General features: G+C 37.4%; 1 protein-coding gene across 4 annotated transcripts in view; it reads right to left on the bottom strand.

The window, feature by feature from the left end:
- The window catches only part of CNTNAP4 (contactin associated protein family member 4), a 264,146-nt gene that overhangs the window by 24,991 nt on the left and 224,607 nt on the right, over positions 1 to 14,548 (bottom strand). For all 4 annotated transcript variants that reach the window (XR_010938853.1, XM_067717889.1, XM_067717890.1 and 1 more), the window contains 2 exons: positions 8,397 to 8,567; positions 7,458 to 7,676 (listed from right to left, as the gene is read on the bottom strand). Coding sequence is in view for 3 of the 4 variants with exons in the window: in XM_067717889.1 (XP_067573990.1) it covers positions 7,458 to 7,676; positions 8,397 to 8,567 (390 nt within the window). In the remaining variant the exon portion in view is untranslated. The remainder of the gene's footprint in view (positions 1 to 7,457; positions 7,677 to 8,396; positions 8,568 to 14,548) is intronic.

Below are 14,548 nucleotides of genomic sequence, written 5' to 3'. Positions count from 1 at the left end.
AATCAACAGTTTTGTAAACAGGACTTCTTAATTCCACACTTTTAAAGAGTTAATGGTTGCCTAATCAAACAGTTCTAAACTACATTTTTAAATTACCAAAAAAATCTAATGTCTAATTAGATATAAACATTTACAGCACACATGTATTGAGGATTTTTACTTTACCATTAGGGTTCAAGTTAATAACCTTTTATTTTAAGATGTAACTGTTCAGGAAAACACGACTAATGTAAATAGGATTGGGCCTGAAAGCTTAATTAAAGATTCCAATGACTTTTCTGGGTTAGAGTATGTCCAATTAAAATGAGTTGCAGTTTGATTAATTGATTCTGGATGTTTCTGCTGAGTTACTGTGTTTGGAACTGTCTTCCAATTAATTTTCTATCAATTTACCTGCCATACTATATCAGATATAATGGATTCCGTAACTTCACAAACACTGACTATTCTGTGAAACAAATAGCCAACGTTTCTACGTGGATGAATATAACTGAATCTGTTCCCTTACATAACAGTATTGGGATACTGCACCTAAATAAGTGCGCAAGGTGCTGCGTAGAGACTGAGCCCAATCCCTTTATCACATTCCACACTCTCAGGAAGTTAGACTAAGTGACAGATGCTACTGTCACAGAGTACAAGCTGGCTCTTTCCTATGCCAATTTTCCACTACTTTTGTGGCAGGAAGACCTTTCATTTTTTAATGGCAAATTATTTATGTGCTCTGCTTGAATATTACTGAGGATTAACTGGGAACAACTGTGTAATTTGCCCAGGGGCCTTAGAGGAAAAAAGAAATCAAGATCCCCACACTTCTCTTCAAAATCCAAAGTTACAGAAGCTTGTCAGAGTACAGGGGTTCTCTCTGACCAGGGTGCTGTGCAGAGAAAGGCAGGGAAGGCCCTGATCATGGGTCACCTGGGGGCAGGGAAGTGACTGGGCATGAGGGCTGGGCCACGACCAAGTCAGGGGACTGACGGGAAAAGCGGCCCTCTGTACATCACGCGTTGGACCTTCAGTCCTGTCCTTCCCAGCCATCCCCTAGGTCTGGGGAAGATGCAGCCCTGCAGCAAGGATGGTATCAGTTAGTGTAGAAAGCTGTGAGCCTGGAAGCCCAGCTATAATTTTGCCATGGAATGTTCCTCACTGAGCAAAGCCTTGGGCGGGCTGGGAAGAGGAGGACTGTTTTCCCTCACGTTTAAAGAACGATCATGGTTGAAAGAGGCAGGTGGTGTAAGCAACCGTGTCACAGGCAGAAAATTCAGTCACTTTTCCCTGAACCAGAGTCAGTGGTGAGCACACGTCCCAGTGGTAGTGGCAGCAGGGAAAAATGGGTCTACTCAGACTTAAGGCCACAGCACTGTCTAGTTTGACCATACTAAGGGCTATTTCAAAGAAATGAATGTTGGTGGTATTAGTCACATTCTCTGATTTCAAGAGATCGCATCTGAATTCTGATTTTAGTCAACAGTCACTCAGATTTGCTCGCTAGACACAGAAAAGTACACTGGGAGCTTCTTTGGCTAATCGTGAAAAAGACATCTCAAGGAGGGGAGAAGAAAATAATTGAAATAAATTGATATGATTACATTAAAGAGAAATGTGAGTTTTATTGCACTGCACTTTGGTAATGGGGGAACATATTTACGACTACAAAAGAAAATTAGTCTGTAATAAAAATTATTCAAACATAAAGTTGTTTGGCATGCTCTTCCTGTAACTATAGTTTAGCCTATCAAAAACAAACCGAAAGCAAAAAGAAAAAAATCTAGAATATATTATAATTGAGAACTTCTGCTCATCAAAAGACACCATTAACAAATGTGAAAATGCAATCCACAGAGAAAAAGGAAAATATCTGTAGTGAATTTACCTGAAAAGGACTCATCCAAAATATATAAAGAATTCTACAATTTGTTTTTAAAAGAGGACAACCCTGTAAAAATGGGCAAGAGATCTGAAGAGCCACTTCATGAAGGACGCTGCCCAAACGGCCAACAGAGATTTGGTAGAGTCTCCTGATGCTTGGCAGACGCTCATTCCTGTGACCCAGTAACTCCATCCCACGTGCACACCCCACAGATATACAAGCATATGTTCACCAAAAGACCAGCACAACAATGTGTTTGTAACATGCAACTTTGGAAGTATACAAATGCCCATCAACAGTAAATAAATATCTTTGCACTGGCACCGCCAGCGTCCCAAAAGCTCCCCAGGCCACATGAGTGTGTAAGTAGGTTGAAAACCAGCTTTCAGAGCTTCAATGTGCGTAGAGTTCAGCATTAACCTTTGAGTATGGCATTTAGAGATTGTTTGCTCTTGACACTTAATAAATATTTGTAGATCTGATGCAGTTCGAATGCAATGCAAATGACTTGGGAGTCTACGGCAGGAGTCCTTACTTCTCCTTCGGGCCCTGGTCCCAAAGTATCGAAATGAAGTTTGCCCCGTTTAATAACCTGTCAGTGAAAAATTTAGGCTGCAGACAAAAATTTTAGAGCTGGTTGAATGAAAATCAATTCAAGGCTAATTTAAGGCGCTTCTAAGAAAAATGCTGAGTTTACAAGCCAAAACAGAAAATGACCACTGTCACAATTCATAAAAGAATGACTGACTCTTTTCTCTGCCTCATTTCCGTGGCTGGAGCATGCCTGTGGGTGTAAAATCACAGCAGTGACTCTCCACATTGAATCCTCAGTGTTTACGAGGCCAAGGGCACATGTTAGTCACACCAATCAGCATCATGCTGCTAAACTTCTTTTTTAAGGTAGGGAATAGCACCTCTGAGTAGGACTATTTAACTAAGATATGTCATAAACCACACACATACAAAAAAGGACAAAGTGAGAGAACGTGAAAAGGTTGGTGAAGACCCAGTGCCATAATTTAGAACAAGAATAGAGAAAGATGGGCTACAAATAGGAGGGGAATCATCATTTTTACACTGAAAAGCAACGTAATGGTTGAGATTATTTGGGGGAAGGGAAGATGTTCATTGCATTGTTGCTACTGTTCCTCATCTGACTATCACACTACATTAATGCTAACTTTTTCATACAAGGATTTCTGTTCATTATTTTATTACTCCTTCACTTCGCAGGCCATCCTACAGTTTAGATTAGTTGAAGATAGTTGTGCCAATATTGGGAACTGCAGGGGTTGTTGAAGTCCTTCTGTTATAATTCTGTGGTGTGGGCTAACACCAGCTGAATCTCCAAAACTACCTATCATTTCCTTATTCCTATTTCAGCTGCCATATAATTGTTGCCCAGCTGAATGACGTTTTTAGTCATGCTTTCTATTTATTTTTACTCATTTTGTTCAGAAGTTAAAGCATTAGTCTTGCCTCAGAGTTTCACTCTGAGATGTGAACACACTTTATGATTGGTCTTTAGGGGAGAGAGTGAAGCAAGCAATGGAGAAAAGCACATTGGATTCTTTCATGTTATCCTATCGCAGCAGTCACTTCTGAGAGACTGCCAAAAACTCTAATCTCAAAAAAAAGTAACATCGACAAATATCATCAACATAGGTCTGCCTATGGGAGCACAGGGAGCTGGAGAAAATAATTTAATTCAAAATTAACATATATTCAAATATCTGCAACGTTCTACTTGTAGGTAAAAGTGTTAAAGATAGTATCTCAAACAAACAAATTTCTACATTATCGAAATTTCTACTGTTTCATATTTGTAGTACTATAAAATAACTTCATTTAGTATTTGAAATATTCCACAACAGGTTTAATGTTTTGTGCAATATTTGTTTACAAACAGGAAGGTGAATTTTTGGTAAAAGCTGCTAAATGCTGGGGTAATAACATAATCTAACTTTGACAGACTGATACTAACTTGGTCTTTCAGTTTTGCCCTGTAGTTATAAAAACTGTGTTTCCACATAATTTAAAACATCATCATCATCATCATGGGTCTGAATTTAAACATTTTTATTAGGGAAAAGAAAGTGACGCTGAAAACTGTAGACTTACTCTTCGCAATGATATCTATCTCATTCATTTGTCCTGATACCTAAATACAAATGAGAGTCGTTATGCACGGTTGAAAATACTGATTAGTCATAATTATTTTTTAATATGGATGGGCGAACTACAAATTAAGCTCTTGAACCTGTAAGTAAGGGAAATGAAATTGCCCTTTAAAATTTTAACCAGAAAATCAATTATATTGGATTAAAGCGGAGCCAGTCACCCAAGGATCACTGGCTCTGAGAGCAGACTTAACTCCAGCACTTTGAAGGTATTAACACACGGGCAAACAGTTTCTAAGACAATGTCCTTCTACATGTGACGCACTGGCACAGAACATATGAACAAAGCAGCCAGATTTCCTCGTGAGAGTGTGATTATGGGGCGAGTGGAACCTCATTGAAGGAGGTGGGATATTTTCTCTGGACTATGAAGAAAAACCAGGGGTCTTTTCCAGCCTGGCACAAGTGTGGTCTGTATTGTATATGTGGGACCAGGGGACAGCTTTAATCATGCTACAAGTTAGGATTAAGGAAGAAAACAAGAAAAGTTAACTTCAGGTGAAATTAAAGACTGAGAAATGATGTGAGTAACGCAAAGACCTTGCCAAAGGTTATTAGCAGGAGTAAAAAGAGTGAAACACTAACAGCGATAACCGACTCACTAGCAAGTGGTGTGCATCTCCATGTAAAATATGTCCCAACTCTCTTTATCACCATTTCCCCTTTAGCCCGTGCCACCACGATCTCTCATGGGGACTAATGCCGTGGCCTGCTTCTACCCTTTCCTTCCATCCATTTTCCTCACAGCAGTAAGAGAGAACATGGAAAACGTAAATTAGACCATGCCACTCGTCTGATGCTTTAGAACAAAATCCAAATTCCTCACCATGGCCTTTGCACCATCCTCCTCTCACACCAATTCTCTCCTCAGCCACCACGACTTACTCCTTAACTCCTGAGAAGTTCATTCCCACCGCCTGGAATTCTCTTCCTTCGGATATTCCCAGGGTTCCCTCTTCTGCTTCATCTGGCCTCTGTTCCAATGTAAGGTCCTCAGAGAGGACTTCCATGAACACCCTACTTGACATAGAAGCCCCCCAAACCAAATTGTTGCCTGATGCCTTACTTTACTTTTTACTTTATTGTATTTATCATTACCTGAAACTTTATATACATACACACACATACAGACATATGTGTGTATGCATGCCTGTGTGTATATGTAAATTGTTTTTATATATATTTATATACATATTTTTTTTTATTCTGTCTTAGTTTTTACTCTTTTATTGGCTGCCTCTTGTCTCTTCCACTGAGACATACTCTTACGAAGGCAGAGAACTACTTTTGGTCTCGGTAGTGCTACATTAAACTAGCTGTAATTATTACTAGTTTTTTACTACTTTTCACCCACTTTATGCTAATTCAGTATAACCTTTTAACTATAATTTAAATTCTATTGAATCTTCCCACAGGGGAAAGGTATTTTCATCTAGAAATAAAAAAAAATGCTGATTTGTTTGATAGTAATGTTGTAAATTGACAAATTACTATTTTGTCTTGTACGTATTATTCTATTAGCTTGTTTGGGGCCCTTTCCTAAGAGTGGTTCACTCTTGCAGTAGAGGTGAAGATGAAAACAGACCCTTATGTGGCCTCTTGACAGCCAACAATGTGCCTCTACCTAAGGCTGCAAGCCTTTTTTTTTTTTTTAACATGAGTCCATCTTTAATATTATCACATTAACCACTTCAATTTGCTCAGTTACCTATGAGTAGGAAGGAGGGAACTGTATAAAGAGATTTTTATTAATAGATGTAACTTTTTTTTCAGAGATCTTTCTTTCTGCCTTTCCTTTTTAATTTTCAGCAACTTTAACTTAAACATAAGAAAGATTTCAGTTTTTAAAACTTTCAAGTAACACAATCATCCTTGAATTTAACACATGTAGGAATGTCAAAAGCCTAACCAACTGCCTCATAAAGATGAAGTCTCTTAGATCTTATTAAAATTATAACACATGACTGATGGCAAAAGACTCAAGTCTGTTCGAACACACAGTTGTGTGTCATAATAGTACTTCTATTCATTAAAACTACCTGAAACCAAATTAAGGCTAGGATTCCCATCAGACACAATATATAGTGACTCCATTTCTATGAAGTTAAAATTCATACGAAGAATGAAAGGTCATGCACAGGCAAACTGCAGATTTCACTGAAAAATTCGAGGACTGTTTCAGCCTTCTCAATTTCTAAGAATAGTAAGGCTATTTCCTAGATCCTGACAGATTTGAAATTGCCATACCTTTTCTTGTGGCCATCTCTTATTTTTCGTAACTCAAGAAATATCTATGTCAATTTCCTGACTGAGCTCCTAGCATGTTATTGAAAGAAAAGTTATGTATTTCTTTTCATGATTTCTTTGTGATTTCCATACCCTTAAATAAGCTTCATCCTTTGCAGTGAAAGAGAATAAAACAAGGCTGTTAAGCAAGAGAAGATGTAATGGGGATCTGATGAGAATTTTGTCCTAAAACATAACTCTTACAAGTGCTTGAAATATAACTTCTGATAATTTACAATTTATTCTGCTTGACAGCATTGCTGTGTCCTCATTTACACTAAAATGTACGAAAAGTGATCAAGGCATAATTCCTTGAACTTCATGGTCAATAAGTTCTGTTAAGTAATTAGCAGAGATGTAAAATAAAACAAACACACCCAGAAGGATTCTGCTATCAAGTCTCTAAAATACCAAGTGAATGTATTTAGAAAATAAAGGAACAATGTTTGGATATAAATATGAAGTAGGTGGTCACAAGACATGAGAAAAACAGGGAAAATAAGGGACACCAGAAGAACTGGTGAAACTGGTCAAATCATGGATCCTACACCCTTTGCTCGTGCTTTTTTTTTTGCCCCGCTATTGGCCTGTTTTACACAGGGGTCACTGGTTGGCATCAGCTGGATTTATAAGGAGGGTTCTTCCACTTCCTGGGGAAAAGAGGTAAACATTTCCAATATTATATTAAAGATATTAATATTAAAGAAAAACTGAAACAAGCCACATAATCTGTAATAATAAGAATGTTTATGTTAAATTTATTCAGTGCTGTAGGTCAATTATATCTCAATAAAATGGGAATGGAATAAAAGAATGCAGGTTTAGGCATCAGTCAAACACAAATTTGAATTTCATTTATTAGGTGGATTCCTGAAGACAGGTCATTTCAGCTCCCTGAAACTCAGTTACCTCATCTGTAAAACAGAGATAATACCCATTTCACAGGTCGGTTACGAGGAAGTAATAGAACACCTGGTGCAGCCTGGAACATAGGTTCTCAATAAACAGTGATTTGGTGGTGGTGTTATCATGATCTTATAGTTGGTGTTATATTTTATTTTGGCCCATCTCTGCACTTACATCATGAAATGAAAGACAAACTCCCTAAAAGCAGGACTTACCCACAAAGAGCTGACTGTTGAGCTGCAGGAGGACATGCCCATCAGCCGGAGCGGGCTGCGTCCTTGGTGAGAGCTGATCCACTTGAACAGATGCCTCTCTCGTGTTCCTCTCAGCCCTAACGTGGTGCCACTGGTTGTCGCTGAAGTGAGTGGGTGACTGCACCGAGATTTCAAAAGGCCCATTCCCCACATCGAATGAAAATGTCACGACTGCAGGAGCTGGAAATGTCAGACATGAAGATAGTTCACGTTAGTCCCCGTGGTGGAGAGCTGAGTCTTCACTAGACTCAGGAATAGCACCATAGCATCAACGGTCACTAAACATGAAGACAATGGTTTGAACTCTATGGAAGGAACCGTTGATGTCGGCACAGAATAGATGTGGAATGAGACAGTAAAATACATTTGTATTTTGGGGAAAGAATGGATTCTAAGAAATTCATCACCAGAGTTAATTTTTCACGGTGATAAAAATGAAAGCTATTTACAGGGCAAGAAAACTAAACAGCATCTGGCATTTTATATAAAAATAATTTTGACAGTGATTCAAAGTTTATTTAATTTCAAAAGCATGCAATATGCATTTGATATCAAAATACTAATAGCAGTCTAAGAGGATATCAAAACAATACAGCTGGTTGATTTAATTAAGTAATTTTGAAATTAACTGAGAATTTGGATTTTTAAAAATTTTTAATGTTTTGAATTTAAAAGACTTAAGTTGGTTCTAGAGAAGACTAGTAATTTCCCCAAATTATTATATATGTTAAATATCAAGGAATTTTCTTGCAAAAACGCTATCTTAATATCATAGTTTTTTTCAAAAGGACACAATGAAAAGATTCAGCTGATAAAGTAGAAACATAGTACTTTAAAAATTAGTTAAAGAATTTACTCCTAAATAGAATCCCATAGACTTCTAAGGAAAAGAAGACTTACAGCGTAGTTCTATCCGTATAAAATCAGTAATCCCCAGGTTCTCTAAAAATACCCCAGATGAAGCTGTTGTCTTAAAAAAGAAAGACACGTCTGCACTAAGTTCTCCGTGGAAAGTAGGAAAATGAAGGTATGAAGCCTCAGTATTGAAGGAAGCTGAATTCCAAAATAACCCTGTTTTTTTTTTAAAGGGAAAAATAAGAAAGGAAAAAAAATTCATAAAATAAATGACATAATTACATTTTCTTTTTTTTTGCAGTTTTACTCTTAAAATATTGCTAATTTACACAAAACTGCTTTTCTTTTGTCTGTTAATTATACAGTATACAAGACGTGAAAACATGATTGGAGATTTTACAAGCGTCGAAATTCTGGATTCCTTCCAACATGGGAGAGGAATGATCACTGCAGTAACAGTCTGAAAGTTATATTTCATATAAGGAAAATAACCTGCAGCCTAAATACCAAAGCATTATGATAAGATCTGCCAAACATTAATAGACATTTTTTTATAACTTGAAAATTTAAACACCTACATTACTTTGAATAACAAAAACTCTACAGAAGCTCAAAGTGTTTTTTGTTCTAATACTTCTAACATACCTTACAGAGTTACACCACCAACTAACTGTTTTCATTAATGGGTTTTGTGATTTTCTAAACTGAGATTGGCAGTCAAAATATTCTCATCTAATTAAAGATCAAGACACTACTTACTCTGTGCTATGCTGATATGCTCATGAAAATGTTCTTTTCATTCAAAACTATCTTTTATTTTGCTTATAATAGTGAAGTAGGAAAAGGGTTCTCAACATTTTTTTAAATGCTCAAAATAAGGAGAAAATGTTTAAAAACTGTAGGATAAAGTAAGACATCTACAAAAATTGTGTGGACTATAAAGTAAATTATAATTTCTGTCCAAATACAACTTCTTATTTTCACCTTCCCATTCATTTTTTGGTTACATCTACAAGTTTCTACAAGATTTCTTTTGAAAAAAGTATTCTCGGTCTTATAAAAACAAAGCATGGAAAAGAAATTCACATGCAGTGGCACGAAGTGACGGAAGTGAAATCCAACCGGATACACGTGGTTGATGAGAAGCATTATCGGAGAAACGAACTACGCGTTGCCGCTGCCACCAGCAAGTTGTCGACACATCAAAAATAAATATACATCTTCAGTTTTAAGCAACAGCCATCATATGTACTCACAACACTGAATGAAATTCTACTAAATGACCTTCCTGGAAGAAAGACGTATTGATCCTCTGAAGTTAGAACACAGGAATTTCAAAACAACGTTTTGTTATGTTAGCAGAGAACAGACACCTCGTTAAGTTAAAAGTCACGAACTTGACTTGGCTTCTATTTGTTCCTTAGATTATGATTTATTTTCTATAAATTCTGGATCCAAACAAACGGTGCTTACATCTATTGTATTTTTTCCTGTATGTCCTATGGACCTGATTCAAAAGTCAATCCTCAGCTCATATGTGGACAATTTTAGAGCTGAGTTTATTCAGCTGCGAATATACTTAGAGGGCTTTTTTTCCCCCTACATCCAAATGAAACTGTATATTTTCTGAGTATGTCAAACTTTGTCCTTATTTCCATTCTACAGCTATTTCCGTGCCTAGATATTTTGCTCTCTATGAAAGACAGCAAGCAAAGCAAAATATCAAGCCAGGGGTAATAACACATTAGTGTTCTTAAAAGTTTTTACCTGACCTATTTTTAGAAGGAATTAAATGCCTTTCTGTTGAAATGTGTGAACATTAAAATAAAGCTGTAACTTTAAATTATGGAGTCTTATTAAATCTTGCTCATCTGGAGTGATTACTAAGAGGAACCCTCAGAATTACTTAAAGGTCTAAATTAGATATTATTACTATAAGAACACAATATCCCACTTGTTTCATTTTTATATCACAACTAACCCAATAAAGCATCGTACAGAGGGCTTCAGGGAACGGGCTGAAACAGAGGAACAATTCTTTGAATTGCTGCTATTTTTACAATGAATGCTTCTACAGTAATGAAAACAATTTATTACCTTAGGTAGTTTAAACACTCACACACACATAGAACCACATTTATCTAGTTAGCAAACCTTAGTTTACAGACTCACAATAGGTAAAAAAATGAAGTAAGATCACTTTATTGAATTAAGAAATTGCTGCTAATTCACAACAACTATAAAGACAGGAAAGGCCAATATTTCCAAATGATAGCTCAGCTCTTTACAGACTGTGCCAGGAAGCACCCAGGAGGCTCTGGGCTGCCTCTGACAAAGGAGGGGCAAGAAAGCGGAAGCAGAGCAGAGCCCAGCAGGCAGACACCAGCCAGAAGCGGCAGGTCTTCTGAAGAGAGGATTTCATGGCTGGGGTGGATTAAAAATCCCTCAGCTACGCCTGGAGCAGACCAGAATGCAATCACTTACTATATGAATGCTCTTTATCTTCCCAACAAAATGCCATTTGCAGCAACATGGATGGACCTTGAGATTACCATATGAAGTGAAGTAAGTCAGACAGAGCAAGACAAATAGCATATGATATCACTTATATGTGGAATCTAAAAAATGATACAAATGAACTTATTTACAAAATAGAAACAGACGCACAGAAACAGAAAACAAATTTATAGTTACCAAAGGAGAAATGTGGGGTGGGGGAGGATAAATTAGGAGTTTAGGATTAACATATACACACTACTATATATAAAACAGATAATCAATAAGGACCTACTGTATAACACAGGAAACTCTACTCAGTATTCTGTAATAACCTATATGGGAAAAGAATCTGAAGAAGAATAGCTATATATATATATATATATATATATATATATATATATATGTATGTTAAAAAACCATGATGTATTATTCTAAGTAATTATTACTAATAATTAATAAAAGTAATTAATAATTAGTATATTCTCAATTACATTCAATATAAGGTACTAGAGATTTGGAAAGATTCTTTCAGGGATACCACTTACTTATTAACTTTCCAGAATTCAAAAGAAATTGTAATGAATAACGGGACCCATATGGTTTTTTACATGGAAAAGGAAGATGTACTAAGTATTTAATTCCATACATAAAGTAAAAAGCCCGTATAGGAAAATTAACTTAGTAGAATATTAAGATTACAAGTAATTTTTAAAATACCTGTTTTGCTAAACTTTTATTTATATCATTTATTAGTGATAATGATTCTCCTTTTAAAAGTAACAGATTTATAGAGACAGAAAGTAGATTAGTTGGCTGGGAAGATGGAAGGATTGAAAGATGACAGGGGCTAAGAGGTGAAGAGTTCTTTTTAGGGTAATGAAAATGTTCTAAATTGATTACAGTAATGGTTACACAATGCTATGAATATACTAAAAGTCACTGAATAGTTCACTTTACATGGGTGAATTGCATGGGATGTGAATTATGTCTCAATAAAGATGTTTAAAAAAAGGACAGTATTTGAAAAAATCTGTTTTTTTTTTGTTTTTTTTTTAAAGAAGATGTTGGGGGTAGGAGTTTATTAATTAATTAATTTATTTTGGCTGTGTTGGGTCTTCGTTTCTGTGCGAGGGCTTTCTCTAGCTGTGGCAAGCGGGGGCCACTCTTCATCACGGTGCGCGGGCCTCTCACTATCGCGGCCTCTCTCGTGGCGGAGCACAGGCTCCAGACGCGCGCAGGCTCAGTAGTTGTGGCTCACGGGCCCAGCTGCTCCGCAGCATGTGGGATCCTCCCAGACCAGGGTTCGAACCCGTGTTCCCTGCATTAGCAGGCAGATTCTCAACCACTGCACCACCAGGGAAGCCCCAAATCTGTTGTTTTTAAGACATCATTTTACTTTTAAAATCAAAATGCATATGACATGCTAAAACTACCTTTCCTTCTTTTTCAAAACCACTTATATGAAGTATGATTGACATGTAAAAAGCTGTACATATTTAGTGCATACAACCTGATGAGTTTGGTAACACTACCTTTCTTTTTTTTTATTTTTTAAAAATTTTATTTATTTATTTTTGGCGGCTTTGGGTCTTCGTTGCTGCGAGTGGGCTTTCTCTAGTTGCGGCAAGCGGGGGCTACTCTTCACTGTGGTGTGCAGGCTTCTCCTTGCGGTGGCTTCTCTTGTTGCGGAGCACGGGCTCTAGGCACGCAGGCTTCAGTAGTTGTGGTACGTGGGCTCAGCAGTTGTGGCTCATAGGCTCTAGAGCGCAGGCTCAGTAGTTGTGGCGCACGGGCTTAATTGCTCCGCGGCATAGTGGGATCTTCCCGGACCAGGGCTCAAACCCGTGTCCCCTGCATTGGCGGGCGGGTTCTTAACCACTGTGCCACCAGGGAAGCCCCCAACACTACCTTTCTTAAAAGTGAATAAAATAAAATGAAATACAGAAATGCAAAGGCAAGGGATAGTTTACTAGTCAAATGAATCTTTCTGAGCACTTAATCATTTTAAAAAGCTGGAAATATGGGTTTCTTTAATGAAAACTTTTATTTTGAGATAACTGTAGATTTTCATGCAGTTGTATGAAATAATAAAGATTCTGTGTACCCTTTACCCAGTTTCCAACAATGATAACATCTTGCAAAATTGTGGTATAATATCACAACCAGGGTACTGGCATTGATACTGTTAAGATACAGAACATTTCCATCACTGCAAGTATTCCTTAGGCTTCCCTCTTAAAGCCATACCCTCTTCCATCTTGTCCTCAACCCCTCCTTAACCCCAGCAACCACAATCAGTTCTCCACTGTCATTTGAAAAATGCTCTACAAATAAAGGCATACAGTACGTAGCCTTTGAGACTGACAATTATTTCACTTATAATGACTCTCTGAAGATTCACACAGCTTGCTGTGTATGTCAATAGTTCATTCCTTTTATCTGCTGAGTAGTATTCCATGGCATGGATGTTCCACAATTTATTTAACCATTCACCTGTTGAAAGACATCTGGGTTGTTTCCAGTTTTCAGCCATTAGAAATAAAGCTGCTATGAACATCCAAGTACAGGTTTTTGTACAAATGTAAGTTTTCAGTTCTCTGGGATAAATGCCAAGGAGTACAATCACTGAGTCGTATGAGAGTTGCATGCTTGTTTTCTATGAAACTGTCAAGAGTTCCCAGAGCGGCCATATCATTTTACATTGCCACCAGCATGTATGAGTGATCAGTTTCTCCACATACCTACCAGAATTTTGTGTTGTCACTATTTTCTTTTTTAATTTTAGCCATTCTGAAAGGTGTGTAGTCATATCTCATTGTGGTTTTAATATGTGTCTGCCCAGTGGTTAATGACTTTGAGTATTTTTTCAGGTGTTTAATTGCCACCTGTATTCCCTACTTGTTGAAATCTCTCTTCATGTCATTTACCCATTGCGTTCCTGGCTTGCAGATGGTTGCATTCTCACCATGTCCTCACATGGCCTGTCCTCTGTGCACAGGTGGAGAGAGAGAGGGCTCTCTGATGTCTCTTTGTCTTCTTATAAAGACATGAATCCAATCAGATTAGGGACCCATGCTTATGACATCATTTAACTTAAATTATCTCCTTAAAGACCCCACTGCCTAATACAGTCCCATTGGGGGTTAGGGCTTCAACATATGAATTTTGGGGGTGGGGAACAATTCATTTCATAACATCCATACTTTAATTGGACTGCTGCTTCTTTTTTCATTGTTGACTTTTGAGGGGTCTAGTATCTCTAGTATCTCTAGATACTAGTCCTTTGTCAATTCTCAGCCCACATCTTACTTAAACCTATCAGCAACAATTAATGATTATTTTCCTCTCTTTGAAATATGCTCTTCATTTGGAGTACAGGATACCAGCACTCATTTGCCTTTCTCATTAGTGGTATTGTTCTCAGTTTCCTTTCTTTCTTCTTCCTCAACTCCCCAACCTATCAGTGTGGGAACGTCTCAAGGCCCTGTCATTATACTGCTCCACCCACAATAACTCCTGCGGGCCATTTCATGGCTTTTAAATATGCTGCTGACTTATAAATATACAATTGAAGCCTGGAACTCTCAAACTAACAACTCCACATCTCTATGTGAATGTCTAAGAGCATTTCAGCGTTAGTATGTTCAAAACCAGAATTCTTAACACTCCTCTGCAACTCCTTGACCCCAGCAGCAATC

This window comes from Pseudorca crassidens, chromosome 20 (genome assembly GCF_039906515.1).
Source record: "Pseudorca crassidens isolate mPseCra1 chromosome 20, mPseCra1.hap1, whole genome shotgun sequence".
Taxonomy (NCBI): domain Eukaryota; kingdom Metazoa; phylum Chordata; class Mammalia; order Artiodactyla; family Delphinidae; genus Pseudorca; species Pseudorca crassidens.
This window is presented reverse-complemented; position numbering and strand designations above follow the sequence as displayed.